At 43.2% G+C, this 25,500-nt stretch overlaps 1 protein-coding gene across 1 annotated transcript in view; it reads right to left on the bottom strand.

Moving 5' to 3' along the window:
- Positions 1–24,101, bottom strand: part of tshz1 (teashirt zinc finger homeobox 1) — a 30,421-nt gene extending 6,320 nt beyond the window's left edge. Inside the window, exons 1-2 of the mRNA XM_080516391.1 lie at positions 23,969–24,101; positions 23,122–23,829 (exon numbers count right to left, since the gene is read on the bottom strand). Of these exons, the coding sequence (XP_080372517.1) occupies positions 23,122–23,161 (40 nt within the window). The 5' untranslated portion in view covers positions 23,162–23,829; positions 23,969–24,101. The remainder of the gene's footprint in view (positions 1–23,121; positions 23,830–23,968) is intronic.
- Between the last annotated feature and the right edge of the window lie 1,399 nt (positions 24,102–25,500).

Raw genomic sequence — 25,500 nt, 5'->3', positions numbered from 1 at the left:
TTTGGCCCGAATCCTGCAGCTTTTAATAAACTCAATTTTTGTGATATCTGATGACAAAATGATTGCTGGACTGGAGAGAGATTCAACATTTATTTGGTCAGGAATTCTAAATAGGCTCTTGCACTTTTGTGCGTCTATTGTAAGACGTGGATGCCAAAATATTTGTAGTTTTGTTACTGCACTTTTCCCACTTTGCCCATTTTCTTGCGTTTGTCTCCAATTAGTGCGCTGCCACAGCTCGGGGAGATGGAGGCTTAATTGAACTACAGAAATTGATTCCCTCAGTAATGTCACTGCGCATAATGGATGCAACAGACTGTTGAATCCAATAGTCTAAATCAGAGTCAAAACGTTGAACTGATCCATAACATGACTATTTTCTTTCAATTATAGTTACCTGTAGTATTTGCCAATTCTTGAAGACACCAGTTTCAACCAGCTGGAGTCAAAGTGAAGCAAATGGAAGCTTTCTCTTAGGAAAAGGTTGATTGTAACTATGGAGGACCACTCAACAGATCATGAGGGATTGTTGTGTCTGTGGTTTGATCTCCAAGGCTCCCTCTACGTCCTGCATCCTCACCACGGGTCTGGGGAAAACGTGTGCGTGCTTGGATGCACTGCACTTTTGTGGAAATTTTAGTTTGACCTGTGTGGGGATCTGTCGGAGAAACTGTTATACTAGATAGTTTTTAGATGCCTAAAGTTGTGTTTCGTGTCCGGTTTTCTTTAAGGTGATAACTAATTAATCGCTTTGATCAATTCTTTTGAAAAGTTTTGCTTTTTGAGAGAACCATCTTGCCTGCTGTGTCGATTGTGTTAGAGAGACAAAATGAGGCGGGTTGGGATATTCTGAACACAACATGGACGATCAACATTCCCCCGTTTCCTCCTCTCTCTTTCATTCATTCAAACTCACACACACACACACACACACACACACACACACACACACACACACACACACACACACACACACACACACACACACACACACACACACACACACACACACACACACACACACACACACACACACACACACACACACACACACACACACACACACACACACACACACACACGCACTTTCCCCTTTAAACCGTCTTCATTTATACATGTTGTCTGAGAGAAGAGGGCAATCCCGGCTCTCATTTGCAGTGCTAATGTCCAATTCCGCCAGCTTTCACCCTGCTGATTTACCCTGCGTGTCGAGGCGCTGCATCTGTAGCGGGGCGGCCGGCGCCGCTCCCTCACAGCGTTTAGCGGCCCTTCAAAATGGGAGCTCCGGCATGGCAGTCTTATTTCTCTCCCCCGTTTCGCTTTGTCACCGGCCCCTTCATTCCCTGCCACTCACCTCTGATGGCTTTGGACAGGCCTGATCAGTGTGTGTCATTGACCTGTACAGTGTGCATGAGTGTGTGTGTGTTTCAGCAGAGAGAAGGCTGTAAATAAAATGACATTATTATTTCCTCTGTCCTATCATGTAGAAAAGCCAATTATGGTAATGCTTAGTATGTCAGGCAATCTCTGTCTCTCTCTCTTTCTCCCTGCTCTCCCCCATCCTGCTCATTCCTGCTCCCCCCCCCCCCAATCCCAGTCTGGGAAAGTCGTGGCTGTGGTTTCATAGGAGGCGACACTCTTTGGACTGCTCTGTGGACGACACCAGACAAAAGGCTTTAAAATTCAAACTGGCAACCAAATAATTAAAAACAATGTTAATTAGGTAAAAACCTTCATATAAATAATCTCTTTAGAGATCTGCAAAACCTTCCCCTCTTCCCTGAATGCGTTCTGTTTTACGACAATTTCAGACATTCGGTGTAGCTTGATGTGATTAAAGCAACGTTGCAGGGTGAAATTCAAGGGCATGTTTTACATTGCTGCCAGCTTGCAATACATTACAATGCCACTGTACCATTAATACCATGCATTACCCATCATTTAACCCTCGGCTTCCTGGACCAGTCATTTAAACAGCCTCACCTAACAGCACCCCCCTTCAGTTCCACCCTCCCATAATCCATGAAGAATGGTCCGCCATATGGCACAATAGCTTCGGGGCTGCGGGGGGAAAAAAAGCTGGTGTGTGTCAAACAAATGCACCTTCTCAGCCTCTACAGCTCTTCCGGTTTGGAAGAAGAGAGCAGTCAGGACGGTCGACTCTTGAAGACACTGGAGCCCACCTTCTTTGTTCAATCGTAACATTGTTCTGCATCCAAGTTCATTCAGCAAAGAATTTCTTCCGAAATGTGGAAAAGAGCTTTTCTAGATACTCAGAAATACGGGTCAGTTGTTCTGACCACCATTTTTTTTTTTTTTACATATAATCTCCGACCGGCACTATGATGTCATCAATCATCAGAGCTGGTTAACCATCTGTTAAAGGACTTTCTGAGGAGAGCAATTTACTAGTCTGCTTGTATTTTACAGACTATGATAAGGAAACATTGTGTAAGAACTGTGAGGATGTAACTAACAGACCGGCCTTTGTAGACGACATAATACATACTGCTGCCTTTTCTGAACAATGTTGTCAATATACCGAAAGCCTTTTCAAATGAATCGTCCAAATCAGATGTAAGCGAGTGGTGGATATCGGTTTGTTGGCTCTCACTGTAATACAAGTTATCCATGACTGACGTTGATGATACTTTTCACATTTTATCCACTTGTGCTCATTGGCAAGTCAAATTCATGGAGATAAACAGAAAGGATACAACTTCCTTTCCCTCAATTGCCCCCATTTGGCCAATTCTCCTCCGAGCTGCCGTTAACATGCCACAAGAGTGAGTGTCGACTAAAAAAGTACTTTTTTTTCTCCATAGATTGGTTTAAGTCTTGCACAAAACTGAAGCCATTGAATCATTGGCACAGCCCATTTCAGCTTTTTATAATGCAACTTTTCAGCCAACACACCTACACCGGCACGCACGCACGCACATTTAAGAGCCCAACAATTGAACACAGCTCTGGAGCAACAAAGGCATTTTCAACCATCTGGTTTGTTTTCGGACGAACTCTCAATAAAGCATGACTAATGCTAATTAAAGATGATACGAGTGCGATTTACTGAAACTATGCCAAGCAGTGATTCAGTGTAAGCTGCATCAGACAGATGTCATTTGAAAAATAGATTCATCAAGAGAAAATACTGTCATTTTCTTTCCCATCTTTATCTTCTTTTGTTATGAACAACTCAGCGTTTGGCCGTGGTAAGAAATGATTAATATTAATCATCTGGTGTACACTTCGCTGTTAATGATTCAACAAGCAGGTCAATTAAGTTCTTCTATTTCCGTCTATTCATGAGTGGCCGCCGCGCGACGGAGATTCTGAATCCGAAATGCATTAATCAGAAAACTAACACGTTAACAAAACAGCCCGGCTTCATCCTCGCTTCGTAGATGCCGTCTTTTGAATTCACCTGCATCACCCCTGACAGTGGAGCTTCCCCCGACTAAACAACAGCTGCTCCCATCGCCTAGCAACAACCGGTTGATGGATGACCCCAAAGATGGATAATTACCATAAATCACTATGGTTGTGTGGAGAACAGAGGCAGAAAATCATTGCAAGAGGAAAAAAAATACAGGATGAAACACAGTTTAAACTCCTGACTGGAGTGTTTGGATTAACTTTATCTCTCCTAAACTTGCCAAACATTGTCGTTGGCGGTTTCTCCGATGGCTAAAAATGGTCCGGTGACTGGGAGGTTAATCGAAATCAAAACTAAAACTGGAACTCCTTTTCCTTTTCTTTTTTTGTTTTGGACAATGATTTTGTGAATATGGGCAGCAAAGTGAACACTGACAAAATGACTCGAGACAAAAACCTCTGCTGAAGGAGCACTGACAAACAAACTGTGCCGAGGAAGGAAGAAAGGAAACAGCGGACGATGAATGATTGTCACTCTGATGAGTTTAGCGCAACAAAGAAGACATGGAGGAGAAGAGGAGGAAGTGAGCACACAGCCACGGACATGTATATTTACGCGTTGTGTGGATGCAGTGGATAGGTGTAGCCAGTGAGCAGAAGAGAAAAAAGAAAGCAAAAATGAATGTAGCAAGAAACTCGGAGGGCGCAGGGCCAAAACAGGGTCGCCACCTAACCAGTTCGGTCTAGCTGAGTCCAGTTGCACAATAAGCCATCAATCAACCTTCTGTGTGCTGTCAGCCCTCCCCTCAATTCACAGAGGCCGTCCACTTTGTACACTGCTGAGGAACAAAACATCGAGAAGAAAGAGAGGGGGAGAGAAAAAATAACACACGTACGGGAAACACACTTCCATGAATCTGATCCTTTACTCTCTGCAGGAAATAAGCACCTAATGGCCAAATAACTCCAGAAAAGTGGCACGGCAAAATTTATCCACTTGTCTTCACAAAGCGTGATTTTTTTTTTTTTTTTTTTTTTTAAGATAGCCGAGAGAACACTTGCAGAGCTGGCAGGGTGTCGTTGACAAGCTAACCACAATAAAGCCAAGCAGCTTGAAACATACCAGTCATTTAACAATAACAGTAAGGGCCTGATGATTTGAGTGATGTGAAAAACATGTCTGATCGTATGAAATATAAAAATAGAATCGACGCTCATGAGAATAGATTGTGGGAATAAAAGTATCAAAGCAGACCTTAACTCCCAAAAGCATTTTTAGAGCGAATAAACGAAAAGTCTCTTCTGTGTTCGGATGTCAGCGAACGCAGCATGGGCAGCAACTGTAGACCAGTCAACACAAAAGAAGTTCAAAATGCTCTTTCAGCTCTGACTTAAACCTCCAAATGACTAAAATATGTGTAAGATGAAGAACAGAAATCCCAGGGTATTGTTCAAGGATATTTCTATACTTTCAGACACTAAAGTAATCAATCAATCCAATTGTACATTCAAAGTCATATAAACCACCAAAATCACATATATTTCACAATTTCTTGCTAAAAGAAGCATTTTAATGGGCTTTATTCCGTCTTAAAGATTGATTTTACATTACTGTCTTACAAACTACATATAATGTACTAAGTATGACTTTCTGCGCTTATTGTATGGACTTTTCAATTAAAAAGAAAACATGAAGAGACACAAGTTAGCAAATACTGTCAAAAGCTTGAGCTGACAGGGATATTTATAGTCAAAGTCACTGGTGAGTCTAGTAACCAGTGTCTATTTTTCAATTGATCTGTAATTTTAAATGTTATTTCAGTCAGATTTATTTTCCTCCTTTCTTACATGTTTAGATATTGTTCATTCAACATGTTGATTCATTCCTTCTTCACACAATGTGATTAGACAGAGAAACACTTATAGCTGTTTTCCAAATTCTTTCTGTATTTTGTGACTACCATTACCATTTACCATTTCTGTATTTTGTGTACATGTTTTAATTAATTGGCTATCTTAGCTTGGTGTCCTTTAAGATAATATGCACAAACTACAACTATCCCCGGATTTTGTGAGGTTGGTGAAACACGCACCATTAGGGTTGCATTAGTATTTGCTTTCTTGAGAATCCCTACAATCAAATTCTCTCATTTTTATGCAACTGAACTGGAAAAGAGGTTTTTTGTCGTCTCATTATTGAGTGGCTTTAGTTTCAAACGATTAGTCTATACAAACTTTTAATGCACCATGACCAAACACACATATATCCTGTCTTCACTTTAACTTTTACTACAACAGACACTTAATACATCTCCTTGAAGCACCCCAGTAAACAGATTTAGTACCTCATAACCCCCCCCCCCCACACACACACACACACACACATTATATTTACCTGCAGCAAGACAAGGCAACAGCTGTTTTTTGTTTGTTTGTTTGTTTTTTTTAACTCTTTTTCTGCATCTATTACCAAAACCCCAAAAACCCCACACATCACAAGCCAAAGCACAACAATACAGAGAGCTAGACCTCAGAGAGCCCACTTACATTCTTTTCCCAGCATACACTCAGACAGACAAAGAAATTAGAACTTTAAAAACCATAAAGTCACTTCAGGGAAATTAATTAGAAGTGCAAACCCTCAGGGCAGGAGGCTGCTCGGGACAAGCAAACGTCCCCAAACATTTTAGTGCTTTTAACTGCATGTGTCACTGGGGAAATTCCAGCAATTGTGCACCATCACAACCGTTATCCTTTATGCATCGCCACATTTTCTTTTTCATTCTGCCCGCTCAAGTGACGAGTTAGCACGGAAGTCTGGCGCTCCATTAAACAAAGTTCCAGTGTTTCATTTCAACACTGGTTTAGGATTTAAGCATGATGAATAGCACAGGGGCGTCACACACACACACACACACACACACACACACACACACACACACACACACACACACACACACACACACACACACACACACACACACACACACACACACACACACACACACACACACACACACACACACACACACACACACACACACACACACGCTAACAAAAGAAAAGGCTGAACCGCACAGCAGTTTGAAGTGTGGATGTGTGGACTTTTTTTTTTTTTCTTCTCTTACCTCCTGATGACCATGGCAATAAAGTGACAAAAGAAGAAATGATAGGAGGGAGGAGGGATTAGGGCTCAAAAAAGGGTCCTTGGAGAAAGTCAGTAAATTATGTATTGGACTCTCAAAGTGGACTAGTATCAGTAGCCATCTCATCCTAATTGTGTCTGTGAGAGTATGCATGCTTGTGCTTGTGTGTGTGTGTGTGTGTGTGTGTGTGTGTGTGTGTGTGTGTGTGTGTGTGTGTGTGTGTGTGTGTGTGTCTGTGTGTGAGATCACGGTTATGAACAGCGTCACAGTCAGAGTGAGAGAGGCAGGAAGAGAGGAAGCCATCCTTCAACAGAGCACAATATCAGTCTGCGGACAGACAACCAACGGCTGGAAGGTTCTGGAAACAAGAGAAAAGCCTGCCTCCCTCGCATTTCAGCTCCTAACACCACCTCCCAAAGTGCCCTCCATCTAACACTAACACACTCTCAAACACACACGCTCTCTCGTGCACACACACACAAATGGCACCATAACTCTATATCCGCAATCAATCTCCGCTATGAAGACACATCCATCTTCAGTAATGTTAATGGGAGGGTTTTGGGGGTTGGAGGGGGTGGAGGACAGGGGTAAAGCAGAGGGTATGTGACTGCAGAGCTTACCTCAGAGCCGTGTGAGGTAATATGGCCTCTGTGTGTGTGCGTGCGCGTAATAGAGACAGGCTAAATGAATAAAAAGTGAGAAAAGAGCTGTGTGCATTTGTGCGTGCATGTTAGTGTTATTTGTCTGCGTGTCACGGGGTCATGTGTGTGCGTCAGTACGTGTGGGAGAGTGACTGATGGCTGTCAGCTTGCATCTGGCAGAGAAAATAAATTAGGCTTATGAAGACAAATGAACGGGCTATGGAAAGACTAAAAAGGGGTGGAAAGGAGGGAGGGAGGGTGGGGGGGGTCAGGACAGGGAGAGGGAAGGAATGAAGAGGAGGGAGACATAATGAAGGAGAAAAAAAGGGTTACTGTGTGCATGTGGTGGCATGGATATAAAAGGAAGGAGATGAAGTGGTGTTGCCAACTAGGAGAGTTCCTTTCGGCAGCCAATGGCCGTTCATTAAGAAGGACGGGTCTGCTGCTGGCAACACGAGAAGCTTTGGCTGTGGCTTCTCTGGCTTCAAGGGAAACATATATGTGGGTGTTTGAGTGTGGGTATGACTGTTTGCAGGTCTGCTGCCAGCGAGTTAAAATCTAGCACAGTTTTTCTTTTTCTTGCCTTGTGTTTATAAAAAAAAACAACCCAAAAAACCAAAAAAACCCCCAAAAAAAACAGAATTCTTCAAGCACAAGCAAACAAAATGTTGTAAAAACCCGGCGAGCAGCAGCCGGGGACGCATCGTGTGATCAGCGGGTTTGCATCTAAGCTGGGTGAGGCTCTCGGTGTGCGTTTCCTCCGCTTGCGTGTCGGCGTGTATCCATGTGTGTTCTATCGCTGTAGATTTGTCAGTGTCTATCCCATGACACACTCCCTTCGTTGTGAGTGGAGGAGAGCTCTCGGGGGGCTTTGTCACGCGGCGGTCTGTTCTTTTCCTGAGGCCTGGCGCCCCTCGTTTGATAAATGACACATGTCATTCTGTCAGCCCCTGCCATCCGGGCTGGGAGGCCCCTAGCTGATGTATGGCCGCCCAGGCTAAAGGAAATCAGAGTGTTTTGGCAGCACCCTGAGAACACGGCCTCTTCGAACCCGTTATGTGTCTGCTGCAAGTGTGTGTTTGTGCCTGTCTGTCTGCGATACTGAGAGCATGTTTAATTGTGTGTGTATGTGCCTATTAGCCAGTGTCTGTGTCTCCCCAAGTAGGTGTGTGTGTGTGTGTGTGTGTGTTCATGCTCTCAACCTGTCAGACGGACGGGCAGAGGGAGACAAATCATCGTCATGGCCGCCCCAGCTGTTCCCCAAATTTGGTGTGATGAGGAGAGCGAGGGGGAAAAAAAAAAAAAAAAAATCCTGCCATTTGAGTTTTAAACGGCCGATGCTTCCCAGAAACAGGAATGAGTGAGTGAGAGGACAAGTGGAGCACACATAAACACGCGAAAACACACATACACACAAACTGGATCAAAACCCCAGACAGTTGCAAAGGGGAAGTAGCGAACAGCCGGGGGGGGGGGGGACAGACACGTATGCATTCAAACACAATTAAAGCATATACAAACACATGAACACACAAACTTTGGCCGTCACTGAGCTGAAAGGTCTCAGAGTCATGTTTACACAACTATCACACAGGAAAGTCTGCAACACTATATATATATATATATATATATATATAAAATAAGACTATTTTCACCTATTCCCCCGTCTTGCACAACCTTTCAATCCAAATCTTGCTGCATTTTGTCCCAAAATTTCCATAAATGAGGGTATTGATCGGTCTCCTCATCTTAATCTTCATAACCACCCAGCGCACAGACGTTTCCCCGGTGGAGGACAGTCCCACCTGGAGGTTGTGAACTCTGGATGACCCCGTTTGATTGGGTGCGGGCTGCTGTCCCTCCTCCTTCCTCCGCCTCCTCCTCCCTCTCCCATGGAAAAGAAGTGGGAGGAGGAGGAGAAGGAGGAGGGAAAAAAAACAGCGTCATTAAGCTGTGAGTGATGAGTGGCAGCCATGGGTGACATCCTCCCCTCTCTCTCGCTCTCTCCTCCACTATCCAACTGCTTTCTCTCTCTCTCTCTCTCTCCGTTTTTTTCTTCTTCACTGGCTTGATACTTTTCTCTCACTCGTTGTATTCACCTCTCTCTCCATCCCTCAACCCCTCAAGTCATTTCTCTTTCACTCCTCTGTTGCTTTGCCTCCTCTTTTTCCACTCCCTCATCCCTCCCTCCCTCGGCCCCCCTCCCTCTTTTCTCCCTGCTTCTTTTTGTCTGCTGTCAGTCTCTTTTTTCCCCTTTTTTTTCCCATCCCTTTATGCCCCTCCTGCCATTGCTTCTTTTCTGCCCCCCCACCTTCTTCTGTCTTTCTCCCCAACACACACACACACACACACACACTCACACACAATACAGTGAATTGCTCGGCCCTTTCTAGCTCTCTGGCCCCGGTCTTGTCGACACTCAGCTCCTCCATACATAATAGATCCCAAATAACCAGAGGAGGGGGTGCACATTCTCACCCGCTCAGGATTGTGCCATCAGCACTGTTTCCACAGTAGCTCTACTGTCTGGACCAAAGTGTACAGTGACGATACTCAATACTTTACAGCATGTAGATGCAAAGGAATGCCACAAAATAAATTGTAGCTCTTCTACCATAAACGTTTGTTAAAAAGTTATTGATTTGATCAGTTTTTGCTTAAACCTCACGATTGTCGCGTTCAAGATTCTGAGGCTTTGTTTCATTGTCTGTGCAGTTGCCGTCTCATTATTATGCCAAATAGTTTGATGGCAGTCTTTATTTCTATTCCATATACGCAATATACTAACAGCCAAATGAAACAGCTTCTTCGAGCAAAGACGGGCTTTGCTCACCTTGACTATATGCGTCTTTACAATGCTGCTAGTTCTGATGAAACCTATGGTTGTGGAAACATCAATACTGTATTTGTAGTCCAAGTCCTTTAGCAGACGGGTAATTGCAGCTCCATTTCTCCATTACTGACATATCGGTTACATTTAAGCAGTTTCGACCTATAAAATAACGGGCTGACAAATCCTGGAACGAATGACAATCAAAACGTTGCCACCAGTGACTAACTTTATAAAATAAAGAAAGAAAAACAGTTTGAACAATACAAATACTTTGTAAGTGAAGAGTAGTGCACTGAAGGAGGAAATGATCTTTCTTAGGTACACAATGTTCTCTTAAAGAGTCAGTAGCATAATTAAAAAAAATTGAAAATCTCTGGAGGGTTTCTTCATCGTCAGCTTCCCCTTCCATCTAGCCTGCTAAGTTCCTATACTAAAGAAAGGGTCTAACAAGGTGACGGGGTAATTGTCTGAACTCGATAAACGTGATGTTAATCAGCGCGAGCTACTCTGCTGCTTGATCTTGTTTAGTTTGACAAAGTTTAATTAAACATCCCTGACATGCACAATGCCCTCCACTAAAGAAAGCATCTTTATTCCCTCGACTGACAAATAATATGCTCCAACGTTTAATTAACATTATTCGCCCAGCACCTGCACCGCGGTCGTTTTACAGACAACCTCTGGAGATTGTCAGTGATTAAGTTTGGTGACTGACTGAGCTCAGAAAATGACGTTGCCGTGGCCGTTTCTCACACCGAAGGAGCAAAGATGTTTTTCTTAAAGCTGAGCACAGCCCACACAACAGCTGCTTTTTATGACTGGGACTAAGTTGTCAACCTCGGGCAATCAACACCGCACATAACCCTTTTAGTTAAAGATTCTTTTTTTTTTTTATTCTATTAAGTTACAAATATTCATGTAGGTGAACTAATCTGACCTTACTCATGATGGATTATTGTCGTCATGTTTTGGTCAGTTTAGAAAAATTGCAGGTCAGTGTTATGTCAGACCGGACATTTGTAATTTTTCTTTTTAAATTGCTCAACATTAATAAGCTAAATTGAATTATCCAGAAAATAGTTAGATGATTTATCAAAATAATAAACTGCAGCAAACCCAAATTTCTCAAACCGAAAGAAAATTAGCAGAAAGCTTTGCGGCATTAGACATTGTCGATAAACAAGAAATATGAGCACTTTTGGTAAACAAAGTACTTTTGAGCCGACGGTTGTCCAGTGAGATGGAAAAGAAATTGGGTCTGAGTAATCACTTGGGACTTCCAGTCCGGCTTGTATGGCGCTGCTTTCTTAGTGCGCTTTGTCTATTTTCTGAAATCTGTCAGCAGTTATTGTTGAACCAGAGGACATGAAGAATGAGCAGGGCTCCAACTCTGTGGCACGGCAGGGAAGGAATGAAGTGACAGACTTAGAAGATTGAGAGGAAAACAGATTAGCAGAGGGGGAAAGAAAAAAGAAAAAGAAAAGGAGAGTGCATCACACTTACCTAGAAATGACTCTCAGACACAGTGAAACTGGGGATGTGGCCATTTGTGGACCTTAAAGTTTTGGGCCAGACAAACTTCAAACACTAATCATTCAGCAGGATGACAAATGTATTGAGCAGACCTTCGCAAAGGTGAAGCAGCAAGTGCTGCCTGAGGTAGACGGTATCGTGTGAGGTAAATAGAGACATCTAAGCTGAATTAATAGACAGGATCAGGAAGACTTTCAAGGACAGCCGTTTAAAGGGTGTGGCCCTGACCATCAAATACTGTTTTTCTCATATTCCTTTGAATCAAAATGTTACAAAAAAAAGCTCTTCTAATTAAGCTGTGCAGGTCAAAGTACTTATGTTGTGACCATCTGATGCATGTTAGCATTTAGAGAATAATTCAAACAGCAGGTTGATGTTATAAGTTGACGGTTCATCTCAACCATACAGAATAAGATGCAAATACAATACGTACTGTATTTAACTTATTTCTATTCTATACCCCTTTTAGTTTGCTGAAACTTATTCCATTAAAGAGTTTGCCATTTGTGGATCACATGTGCTTGAAATGTTTTAAAAATCATTTTTCATGTTTGATGTTATTAGTCAGAATAATTTTTTTTCTCCGATATCCACCTTGTGGCTAAGAAAGTATGTGCTACATAGACAAAGACAAATAATCCCTCACGTAAATACTTCAAATGTGAAGTCAAAATATGTATTGTATTGTATTCAAATATGAACAATATGCTAGAAAAAGTGCCATTTGTTTCCTGTTGACTGGTTGTGATAAAGTGAGTTTAGTTAAGTATGGTATATTGGAGATAGTCTAACATCTTCCCTTAAATTGTAGTAAATAAGCAACAAATACTCCAAGTAATCCAGTAATCGAAGTATTCATTATCAGGAATGAGGTAATTAATCTGTTATTCGGTTAAACCTCCTTATTTACATCAAATTTGAATGTTGAGGGAGGCACATTACACAATCGTTATTCACCGTCAGACTGTTTCCTGGGCAGTCGGCTGGACTTAGTGGCCGCTCTGTCACCGTGCGCCTCTCGTGATGAAAGAGGCGAGAGGCAGATGGGCTGGAGATCGACACGTAAACAGGCTGACATTTGGGTCGCCATACGAGCAGAGACAGGTGATCAGAAACAGATGCTCAGGTGGACTTCCAGCCAGCGACTTAGACCGACAGTTGGTTCGTCGTGAGAAGGACTTGAGTGACGAAAGAGGCGAGGCGGTACAAGAGGCCTCCCGCTGTTCTTACAGAGACAGACGACTTAAAGGGACAGAGCTGAGCTTATACCCCCCGCGTGACTGTCACTGTCTGAGACGCTGCTGCGGATCTGGAAAGATTTGGGAGGAATTTGAGGGGTAACATGTGGTGTTGTTGAATTGACTAGGATGCCTCGCCACTATATATCCCCTTTCAAGTGCCCGTCAAGTGCTGTGCTCAAGCTGATGGCTGCTAAGTGATTACTTTTTGACCCCAAGCAAACTGTGGTCAATGGTATCTTTTGAAACGAAAGACACAACTGAATAGCTTCCCCCAAACAAAATATGCTTTGATTCTCTTCCTGCTTAACATCTTTTATGGATAAACTGTCTGTTTGATGGGAATGGTAAGAGCGCCTGGAAAATATGTGACAGTCATGTGTTGAGACCTCAAAGAAGACGGCACAAGACTTTACTACCCTGTGACCTTTTCGGGTTTTTAACCATTCTAAAGTGTGACTGCAGGATAATACAGAAATAAGTCTACATAAAAAAAAAGAGAGGGATTCATGAAATATGAGTGCAAGGCCAGTGGGCCCGAAAGAGAGGAGCATTATGCTTTCCTTTTTCAGATGTTGGGTTCATGTTCTTGTAACCAGTTCACTGAGTCTTGAGCATCCGGTGAGAGAGCGATAGATGAGGGTGAGAGACAGGGAGGAAGATGAAAGAAAATATGAGCAGGGTAGAGGAGAATTGAGTCAGTAAGATAGAGATTGATGACAGATAGGAAGATGAGAAAAGGCTTAGGGGGGGGGAGAGAGAGAGAGAGAGAGAGAGAGAGAGACCAGTAATCCCAAAAAAACGAGCAAAAGAGGTGAAGGGAGGAAGGAGGGGTGACCGTGGCACCAGTGTACACCAGTCTGCAGAGTGACCTTCCCCAGCGTCCGCTCTCAAGGACAAAGTGTCATCTGTTAACTGTATCCACTCCCAGATGGCTTATCTGCGCTAAAGTAGTGTCCAAAAAGATGATATTCATTGCCTCTCCACCCACCTTATCAGTTAAATAAACACTCCTCAGAGGGAAACGTCCATCCTCTGTGGTCGGGTATGCTGAAATCAGCGACAATGGCCACATAGTGAAAACAAAAATGCTGTCTCTTTGTGATATACAGTACAGGCCCTGGACGGTTTTAGCACTATGCATACAATACAGCCTCTGTTTCGAGCTGTGAGGGGAAAACACTGAGTTCAATATGTTCAGTATCTTTATTAGTTGTTTAGTCACTTGAACATCAAGATGCACTTACCGTCTTGCTAATATGACAATTAAAATACTGCTGCAAAGTATCAGGTGAGTATGTGATACTGTTGAATATTTTGACGACTATACACGATTCATAAACACACTTATTTAGGGGATCATTTCATCGCGCTTTGAGATAGTTGGGACTTTTTTTTCCTCTCAATGTTTTTTTCAGAAGTAAATCAGTTTGTTGAGTTTGTCACTTCTTTGGACACCAGGTATGAAATAATCAGGGCTGTCAATGTGTCATTGTTGAATTAGTCAAGCAGGCAATATTTGTGAATTTGGTTCTCTTTCATATTTAAAATCCTTTAATGTTGAATCTCGAGAGCATGTAGACGTAATATAAATTTAAAGCAGTTCAATCAGACTTTTGCAAACTGTATTTGTGCATGATCATATTGTGATAAATACAATAGCATTTTATACCAGGAACCTTGAAATAAAGAGACTACAAAGTCGTCGTCGTCCCCCCCCCCCCCCCCCCCCCCCAACACCAAGAAAAAAAATAAATAAAGAATCACACAACAAACCCCAGCTGCATCCTGACTCAGCATAACTGAAAGCCCATTAGGTACATTGAGAGTAGCGTCTCGATGTTGTTACATTAACCCGATTGAATCGGGTTTTTAAATTTTTTTTTTGAAACATTTCATAAAGTACACATTTCCATACTTGGATCTATATTTAGCGCAAAAGGTTAAAAGATACAGTATGTAGCATGGAGCAGAACAGGTTTAAGCGCTGATGTGCATCTTGCACTGGAGCAGAGTCACATATAATCAGCAGCTAATAGCAACACGCTGGGAGTCGCTGCCCCAGCGTAAATCAATGGACAAAATAATTGCTAATACACTGGTTATCGATTAGCGTGCCCGCCATGCACTCGTTTTCTGGGGCGACCGTGGCTAAGCGTTAAGGCAGTGACAAGGGTAAAGTGCTATTTCTCAAAAAGGTACACAGAGAGACAGCTGGGCAGGGAAAAAAATGACTACAGGGCCTCGGCAGTAATTCTTAATTGACACCTGTCAGAGAGATGGCAGCAGTCACAGCTGCTGCAGGAGAGCATCTACCAAAGTCTTGTTCATCTGTCACTTTTAATACCTTTCCTTCACAGCCCCTCTTTCGCTCCCTCGGTTACCTTCTTCCCCTCACCCACACCTGCTCTTACCCGCCCTGCTTCAGGCCAGATGCTCAAAGCTGCTTAACAGAGGCAGCACGGCTTCAAGGCCACAGAGCGCTGGGCATCCAGTGCCAAGTCGCCTCAACACCACCCGGGTGTCAGAGTCACATTCGTGCATCACAAGTGTTACTCCTCTTGAACTGACTGAGCGCGAGCTCTGTATTACATCTCTAGTATAAACATCACAACACCACCCTCTAATCGGGGGGGAGGAACACGTTTCCAGAGTAAATCCCGAGTTTAGTAGTAAAAAGAGGGAGAAAAGAATCAGGGTCTCTGCTTTGGACGAATGCGATGGCAGCCCTCAACCGCTATAGTCCCAACAACAGTGTCCGCCTGGTTTACAGTATCAACCATGCAAGGATGAACACAAGCAGAAGATACACTGATGTAGCAAGCACGCAGATGACTCAGACGTACAAGACTGTGGTGCAACAAAGAAAGAAAGAAAAAAAGGGGGGGGGGGGGACACAATGAAGCAGCCACAGAACCCTGCATGTGCATACTACAGAGGAGCGAGACAGCCGGTCCCTTGAGTACACACTGACCTCTGTGTGTACTCCAGACCTCCCATCGTCTCGTCTTAAATCATGACTTGTCACTTCTCTCCATCCTTCCTGCATCATTGTTTTGCTTCTTCTACTTTCAGCATAATTCTCCCTTCTTTCTTCAAACGACAGAGTTATTAGAGGCACTGACAAAGTTGAATATTTGCCTGGAAAAACAAATGCAGCTGGTCCACTTTGGGGGTCCGGCAACCAAGTTCTCTGCTGCCTTCCTCCAGGGAGTAAGAAGATTACAGGATCTGCACGTCGACGTAAGGTTTGATTCAACGTTTAATAAATTGAGCTCTTTGTTTCTTCGCAAGAGGAAATTAGAGTTAGTCATGTAAAGACAGCCAATAAAAGTAACCAGATGATGCTTTCTGTTCTGCTACTTCAGAGTTTGAATTGTTTCTTCAACTAAACATGAACATCTCACTGACATTAAGGGCTAAACTGACAAACTAAAAACATTTCTTGTTTACCAATTAATCATGAGGGTTGTATTTCTACGCAGACAATCTGAACTGTGAAGCACAGACGCTCTAAATAGCACAGGATTGTTTGTGTATCAAGTTAACATAAAGTTGGTCTCAAATGCTTGATTCCTATTCTTTGCTGAGATCCGATGCTTTTGTGTGGTGGTTATTATTATTTTAATGTGACCGTCATCAGACGCCAGTGTGAACAGTTTATGTCCCTGAACTGAACCGCACGTGTAGAAGAAGACGTGACATCACAGACAGCATGCAGTTTAAACCACATTTATTATTACACAAAATAAACTGTGTTGTGGCCTGAATAACCAACGTAATTAGTATCATTACTGTATGCAGAACGTACTTCAGTATGAGATGATGCTTTTTCAAAGTACAAAATCATCCTGAATGCAAGTACACATCTGACATTTGACAAAAATCCAAATTGAAAATGTGTTAGGAATGTGGTGAGTTATTCTAATCGTATTATAGGATTGAAGGAGCATACACATCTTTTCAAAGGGGCGCTAGTGAGCAGGCTATCTGGTAGATGTGTGTTGTGAAGATCTCCAGAACTATCTTCACAAAAAGCGGTGAAATAGCACCAATTATACTGTAATTATCATATATTATTTACATTGGGATTACATTTGTACAATTTAATAACTGCCACCAATAATTTAAAGATACATAGAGCTGTATTATATTTTTGCCATTTTTATGCAATTTGCTCATCAAAATTAGGTAGAATCATAACTGGCAAGTGATTATGCTTTATTACATTGAGAATAGCCCAAATTATGACATTACTGGCCACTATTATGTAATTCCTTGCTACAAACCTCCTTTCTCAATTGAAGAGAATGCAGGAGAAGCGGATCCTCATCCAAGATGTCTGCTACGGAGCAATGCCTGCTGATAAATGTCTATTTCCTGCAGAAAACAATTGTGATGTTTCCCTGCATCAGTGCCGCAAAAGTCGGAAGAAATGCAACATGATCATTAGTACTGAGAATTGAGGCCTGGGTTTGATTAAAAAAATAAAATAATAATAGGATTTGTAATGTTCAGACTGTCATAATAAATCAGATGTGGGCAAAAAGTCAGATTTGCGCCACTGATCTGCACCTACTCTAACATGCTAGTGACACTTTTAAAAGGAACAAACCACATTTGATTCAGGATTACTGCCTCCTCTTCCACCCTCTTCACTTTTCAATCAACTGGCTTTTTCTTTGTTACTGTTAGCAGGAAATCTTTTCCTCCATGTGCATGCTGCACAGTAATTAGCAACTGGTGCCCCTAAACCCCCAGGGACAGCCATGTGAATGATTTCATCCTTGTTATTATTCCTGCTATTATTTTACATCCCCACTGTACATTGTGGCTTTTGTTTTGCAGCTGTTTTGAATTGCAGCCAAGAAATCTTTGTGAATCAGAGACACACACACACACACACACACACACACACACACACACACACACACACACACACACACACACACACACACAAAATCAGAGACAATAAATAAGTGCAGGAAGTATTTAGGGGGAAGGATGCTAGTGAGTTTTATTCCCGTAAAAATGACCTTGTTTTCTTTTATTTCCACGTCGAGGCCTCTTGTGTCGTGCTTGAGTGAAAATCCAGGTTTTCCTGCTTCCTCTGAACCTCATTAAGCTCGGGGATAGTTTTACCTCGCGCCTGCGAGCTCTGAATGCCTTTACATCTTCACTCGGCTGGTGAGTCTAATTCCCCACATATTTTCAATCCAGCCCTCTCTTTTCCATAAGAGCAGTCATCGATCTTCATTTGTCACTTAACCTCCAGGAAGATGAGGACAGAGAGCGGAGTTGTGCGAGTATGCGCATTAGTGTATGTCTTTGATTTCCTCAAGGCCTACTGACTCTGACACCACATGCAAATGAAACTGCGGGTGTAGCCGAGTGTGGGATAGCAAATATATCCACGGACTCCTTCAGTCAATGTCACCTGTTAATGACACTTTACATACACTGCATTATCACAGGATCAGAACAAGTCACATTAAGGCACACACGCAGATGCAGAAACTCCTTGTTGTGCTCAGTGATGCAGAATGCCACGCACCAACATAAACACACTGTTCTCATCTGCTTTTGCTTCAAATAATATATATATATATATTTTTTACTCGCAGCGTCTGACAAATGTCATTAAATCCTTTATCAGAAGCATCCCGATAAAACTAACACAAGGTTCTAATAGTCGTCTTTCGGTGCTCGCTTCTTAGTTGACAGGTGCCGTGAGCTAAATTCCTGCAGAGGAACACAATGCCAAGCAACGACAACAAAATGTATTAATGCAGCTTAGAACTTTGTTCCTGTTCTGTCAAACAAACTAAAAAGCAGTTAGCGGAAAGATCAGAGGGAAAGTAGTAACAAATACAAATTCAAAAGTATTAACAAATTCTTTCATATTCACGGAAAGACGTCAAGCTATCAAAGACTACCATTCGGCGCACAGCTGCTCAGGCCGAGTTCATGCTAACCGCGACTGCACAACTATTTCATTGTGTCCGGCACATTGCTGAGCTGTCACATGACACTCGCAAGCAACCTGTGTTGTGGAGTTTACGCCAGAGCGAGTGAGGCGGGGGCGCGGGGAGCGGGCGGCTGTGAGCTGATTTCATCAAGGCAGCTTGCAGACTTGACGTCTTGCTGAATTTGTCAGCAGTAATCGGTGGACCCGTCACTGATCTGTCAGCTACCTGGATAATTAGGGACCACAGCTAATGATGCCATCCGGAAGAAGCCAGGCCCCGCCCACTCAAGTCGTAATTAAGAGACTTCCTTTGAGGTAGCGATAGTGGCAGTAAAGGGCGATCTTGTTGAGGAGGGGGGGGAGAGGAAGTTCAGTGGCTGGTGTCAGTGCGTCCTGTTTAATCTGCGTGGGGCTCATTGTGCTTCAGCGTGGACAAATGTTACAGAGTTCTTTAATTAAACATGTGTTGAGCTAAGCTACAAACAAGTCATTAAAATGTGGTTTCTAGGAGACACTGAGTGATACCTATTAAAGACACTAACAGATACACACAGTGTACGACAGTAACATGATTACTGAGCTAAACTGGGAATGAAATGCCTGGTCGATGCTACACGGTTAGCTTCTGTGTTTGTGAGGAAAAGAGAGAAAGGAAATCTAATTATTGTTTACAGGTATAAAGAACCAGATTTCCACTCAGGCACGTTTTCTGTCCCTTCGTGAACTAATTCTGTCACTGCAGGAACTGATTGTTCTGCTAATTTGCAGAATACAGACGCAAACTTGGAGAAAGAACAGAAACCAGAGTATAAACACGACACACCCTCCTCCTCCTCCTTGTGGATTGGTCACTAACAGTTTGCTCTTCATCACGGGGTCACTGTCAACTCAAGCTGAATGCCAACGCCGGTTCGGTAATAAATGTGACAGGTTTTTCTTTCTTTTTTTCTTCTGAAGCCAGACCTTTTTAACTCCTGCGGAATAAATTTAACACGGTGTCACATAGTAATCACGCTGACGTGTTGAATGATTAGTTGACAGATTCATTACTTAGAGTGACAGTGTTTGATTTAAGATATCGCAGTTGGCAAAGTAAAAGCAAGAGCAGACGTGCGGCAATCCCATTAATTCTCTACCAGCAATCAAAACAGTGACCTCCCCATCTTGGCAAAGATTGAGTTATGGCTTCTTCGGATGTGTTATATACAGAAACACCAATCTACGTATTAAGATAATCACTGGATACCCCGCTGTAATAAGTGATGTAAGTTGGACAATTTAAACATGAAATGAAGGCTGATGTAAACAAATGACAGAAAAAAAATTAATGCTTATTTTTAATCCGATAAATCACTCAAATTGTGGTTGTAAACGAACTATAACTGATGATCATGATCAATGGAGCCATTTCTAAAAACATCAAACAATCCTGCATGCCGCTGTGGCATCTGCATGCGTTTGGTTTTGTCCAACCAACTGGTCAAAAGCCACAGAAGCTCCATGTGCTGAAGAAGCAGCTCGGCCTCACGACCCACGAGCCAGAGCCAATCAATGTCAAACTCTCTGCTCGATAAACAACTTAATCTATTATCACGATTGTTGGCAATATGTAAATCGTCTAATTGATTAATCAGCTCATTATTTCACAACTAAGTTTGATTGCGTGTAATCAAAAGCAAAAGCTGGCACGGTGACTTTACACATGCACTTTTCCATTGTGTCTTAGCTTAGCATGGAGAGATCAGCGCTTGTTGTTTGGATGGAAAATCTAAGTTGCTCTTTCAATACCTTTTAATGCATTTCAACATTTCATCTCGTGGTTTTCCGTACCAATTATCGTTGCTGCATTGTTGTCCTTTCATTAATTACTGGAGAAATGCATCACCACCACTGCACTTCAGTGAGAGCAAGGAGACAAGAAATATAAAAAAAAAAAGCAAGGAAAAAAAAAAACTGAAAATGACGACAAATGACTGCAGCAAAAGTCTCTGCTGCTCAAATTGCACTGCACTGAAGTCAACTGCCAAAACTAACAGATGCAGTAATGCGGTTCCAAATGAAAGAACACTGATGTATTGTCACTGGTCATAAACTAGATAGGGTACAGCGCCATTACAGGGTCTAAAATCATCACTGTGACTGATGAAACAGAGCCCATTTCAAATGGCATACAAAGAGCTATTGAAACCCCCCCACACACACACGCAGACACACACCCCTTCCTTTTCTCTCTCAGGAGCATATGCAACATTTTGTTTTACTGCAATTCCAAAGTGACAAATCTGGGTTGTGGAAATATCTACTAATGCATTGTAAAAATAGCCTGCGTTCATAGGTGCGTCTTTTGCTCTCCCTCTCCCTCGCACACATCAGTAGAAGTGTGAAAGTTTTTTTGGGGGATTGACCATGTGTCAAGGGCTGGAAATAATGTAGAGACAAAGCCTGCCAAGCCTGGATTGACCATTTCTGCCTGTGATGCATGTGTCTGTCAGAAAAACAGACAAATCAATATTCAAAAGCTGAGCGAGAATGGGGCCACTTCAGAGCCCAGCCAAACGACCAGAAGAGGCTGGAAAACAGGAAAAAGGACAAGAGAGACAGAGAAAAAATATCACATGCTCTTTTATGAAGTTTTTTTTTTTTTTTTAACCACAATTTGTGGCAGACCTATAAACTGACTATTCATTTTCAGTGTGAAGGCTTGTTCTTCAAACGCATTTCTCTCTATCCATCACTAAAGCCTCGCGTCAATTAGAAATTACAGCCCCACAGAGTTCAAAGTCTTTCCGTCACAACCTTGATTAAGTCTGCTTAACCTCACATTTCCACCGCCTGCTTAACATTCTACAGCTGTTTTATTCGGCTTTGGTCATTACTGCATGAACTTCAAAGGCCTCCTCTTTTTTCCCCGTCATTTGGAAATGCATGTCAATCACACACATCTCCCAGGGACATCAAATGGATTCGGTCAAACACGCGATTCTCTCGCGCAGCGGTTCACGTCTGGTCAGCTTAACGGAAACATGCAGGCCGGACCGTCAAACATGGGGAAGGACGGCGCTGGCGAGAACTTTGTGGTGTGAAACTTCTCTGAAAAGATGCACGTGAAGTGCATTGTGTGTGTACGATGACGTGGCTGCGGTTTGACTGGTGGAAGCTGAAAGGTTCAACAGCCACATCTTGTCCAGTCGAAGTGTCCTTGAGCAAGACACTGAACCCCAAAACGCTCCTGATGGAGGTTGAACGCCCTGCATGGCATCCGTCACCACTGGTTGTGTGAACGGGTGGAATCCATTTAAAACGCTCTTGCTTTTTATAAGTTTACATTGAAGGTGAGATTTAAAAGAAAAATAAACAAAAACTACGTAAACTGAGTTTTAGCATAATTTATTAAGAGACGTTTTTAAATATTTCGACAGAACTCATAAATATCCACTGTACTATTGCACATCCTGGTCTTACAATCACTCCCTGTGTGGTTTTGTGATGCCCAGTTGTGTTTCTGCACTATGCTACAGCACATATTATTTTCTCCGGCATTGATGAGCGATTCACACCTCTTCCTGTATAGAAGCATGAACAGAGGTCAGGTCAACAGACCGACCATCACAGAGGTGACCTCCCCAGTTTGCCCTGCAGTGTTTTAGGGCTATTTCTGCATGAAATGCCCCCTCTGTGATCTCGATACGCCCCAACACCCCTCCCCTGCCTCCCTCCCTCCCTTCCGCCATCCTCTCCTCCCTCCCATGTTCCCTCCCCCTTGGGTTTTAATCGCAAAGTATTTATCCCGGTTGAGAACTTTTCTTTCAATTTGTCTGTTCTCTGCTCCTCTGAGGGGGCTAAAAAGTTATCCTTTGAGGGAGGGCGCATGCGTGTCTCCGTGTGTGAATGATTTACTGATGTTTATCAGGAATGAATAGATCAAAGGCAGTCGCATGACAGGCGATCAATCAAGCATCAAATCAAGGATGGCAATCCCAGAGCGGAACACAAGCTGAAAATACGCTACTTTTCTTTCTCACTCTCCCCCCCCCCCAGTTACTGACACTAACACATCAAACAGCAGGCAAAGGAGATAAGATGAGCTTTGTTTGGAATACTTGGATAGCTGGCGAACCTTGAGTCTGGGATCAGCTTTAAAGCAATGAAAGTGAAGTGCAGCTCAGGGAAAGTTGCAGAATGGCTGAATGAAACACTGCTGTTTCCAATCAAATGTGGAGAAAAATCTTAACATTTAACATAAAGACATTTAAATACAAAGTCTATGATCAGGCTTGTGAGATTGTGAACAAATGTGGGTCTCGGATAGTGTGCGTGTTTCTGCCCGTGTTTCCCGATGCGGGTGGGAGTGTAGGGAGTGTGGGATTGCAGAGCCGGGGCTTACCTGCTGACCGCCGCGGTGCTTGCTGCTTTCTCCTCGGCATGCTGCTGCGAGACTTTCCGCTTGACTTTTCATGCAGAGATCAAAATCGCGAACGAGCTCGGAGAGGAAACCGGTGCAAGGAGAGCAAGCCAGCAGCGGGTTTATTTATTTTGTTCACTTCTTCTGTGGGGTGGTTTGATTTTTTTTAAAGTGTAGATCCCTCGCAGGGTGGAGAAGTCTTTTCCTGATCGGAGCTTCAGTCTTTACGCGGATGTGAGCATTTTTTTTTTTTTAATGAGCGCACAGTCCGGCAAAAAGCTTCGCGATCAGCAGCGATTTAGAGCAAAAACAAAAGGGTTCCTGTGTTAACTTCTGCCGATCAGAAAAAGTCATCGCAGGCTGGTGTGGTTAAAAACTGTCGGATCTCAAGTCTGTCGGGCACGGACTCGGAAAGGCAGCCTGAGCCAGTCCCTGCGTTTCCATTAAAAAAAAAAAAAATGTATAATGTTTACACCCCTCACCGGACTATTTCATACCTCTGATCATAGCAAAAAAAAATAAAAGTGATGTAAACGGGGCTCCTCTTCTCGCGTTTTTAACTCACTCGGCCGGTGGGAGACGAGTCCAAACTGCGGCTCGGCGCGGCGCGGTGCGGTGCGGTGCGACGCGGCGCTTCGCTCCTCCGCAGCTCCAGGTGCCAAGCTCCGGTCTCCAGCACTCCGCTACACTCTTCGGGAGGAAAAAGAGAGGAAAGAGTGACACGTTAGGCGGACCGAGTGTATGTCAATCAGTCAGGATCAACCACCGGCAGCGATCATCACGCATCCCTTCTCTCCGGAAACATGAAGCAGTCACACTATGCGCTTACCGTCCGACTGTCAACACGGACACTTGACGATTTTTTTTTTTTTTCTGGTCTTCCTCACAAACTCCTCACAAAAAAAAACAAAAAAGCGATCAGGCCCTCCCGCTGAGCCCGGATCTCTCTGCCGATTGTTTCCTCTCTTTTGTTGTTGTTGTTTATGTTGATAATTGTTTATTTGTAAAGCGCAAGGAGCGTCCCCCGGATATTCTCCGCAGTGAAATGTGCGCACATTGGTGATGCGCGGTGCGTTCAGACAGCTCCCACTGATAGACAGACACATCCAGCTGCCTTTCCGGCCTCTCCTTTACTCCACCCCTCCACAAGCGTCACCCTGACAGTCAGAGCCCACCTGTCAATCTGCGGCTCTAATTGTTCACTGGGATGGCTTTCATTTCTACGCCTCCTCCGTCCCTGCGCGTTCAGAGAAGGTGCGTCCTGATAGGGCGGAGGGGAGGAGGGGGGCGATTTGGAACCTTGCATTCAAACAATAGAAGGAGAGGTGCCTCAAAAAAAAAGTTGATGATTGGAAAGATTTTTTTTTTTTTTTTTTTTTTTTACGGAATAAAAAAGAAATCACTGCTGCAGCTTATTTAATTCTAGTTTGAGGCATTGATGCCACTATTTTCATGCGTTACTACGACAATAAATACATTTTGACAAAAAAACACAAGTGCAGCACAATAAGGCCTTGAGATAATATATTTATAAAACACCATTATTTAGGAATCCACGTTCTCACAAAGACAAACTTATTTTGCACCATGCCAACAATATTTAAAGCATCTTGAGTTTCCAGCTCTAATCAGACGATGGTGATTTATTTACACGGTGTTTAATGTGCAGTGCAGATTTCTCTCCGTCTCAAAGTTTGTAAAAAAAAAAAAAAAAAAGTGGATATTTCTCGGTGACCTCTTTAGTGGGACAAAGGAGGCTGCAGATCGATTCGTTACACCTTTTTAGTGAGGCTTCTGGTGAAGGGGAGGGGCTCTGAATCCACAAGAGGCTCCATTAATAGCCTACACTCCATCCTAACTATTATCCACCATAAAGTGTTTATAAAGAGCGCACAACTGGGCTAATGTTATCTCAAATGAGACGGCGTGATATATCCGTTTACTGCAGGGGACGATGGCGAAGAAGAGATGTGTGGGGGGGAAAGTCTTACATTTGTATATATCTTTATTTTGTTTCCCTCCTGAGGTGCACTGATAATCACAGAGCTTGGATGGCATGAAATCTGGCACAGTTCAGACTTTGTGCGCTCTTCTGTTCACAGCCAGCCACCGGACTTATTATTTACGATGAAGCCTTTGGACCGGATTACTTAGGAAACTGGATTTTAAAAAGAAGAGGGGAACTCCCTGACGCTGGTAAGTCTCCGTATGTCTCTCGCAGTAGACAGGCAATGAGCATTACGCAGAGCGGAGGAGCCCATCTGAAGTTTTTCTGCTTCCTCGACGATCCGTATAGCCTCTTCTGGGAATCACCGCCTGAGCGCAAATCTGATCATATGCGCGGGGGAGCTGTCGCAGGTC

Source organism: Blennius ocellaris (assembly GCF_963422515.1).
Source record: "Blennius ocellaris genome assembly, chromosome: 20".
Lineage (NCBI taxonomy): Eukaryota > Metazoa > Chordata > Actinopteri > Blenniiformes > Blenniidae > Blennius > Blennius ocellaris.
The sequence above is the reverse complement of the archived record's forward strand: the minus strand, read 5'-3'. Positions and strand labels throughout refer to the sequence as shown.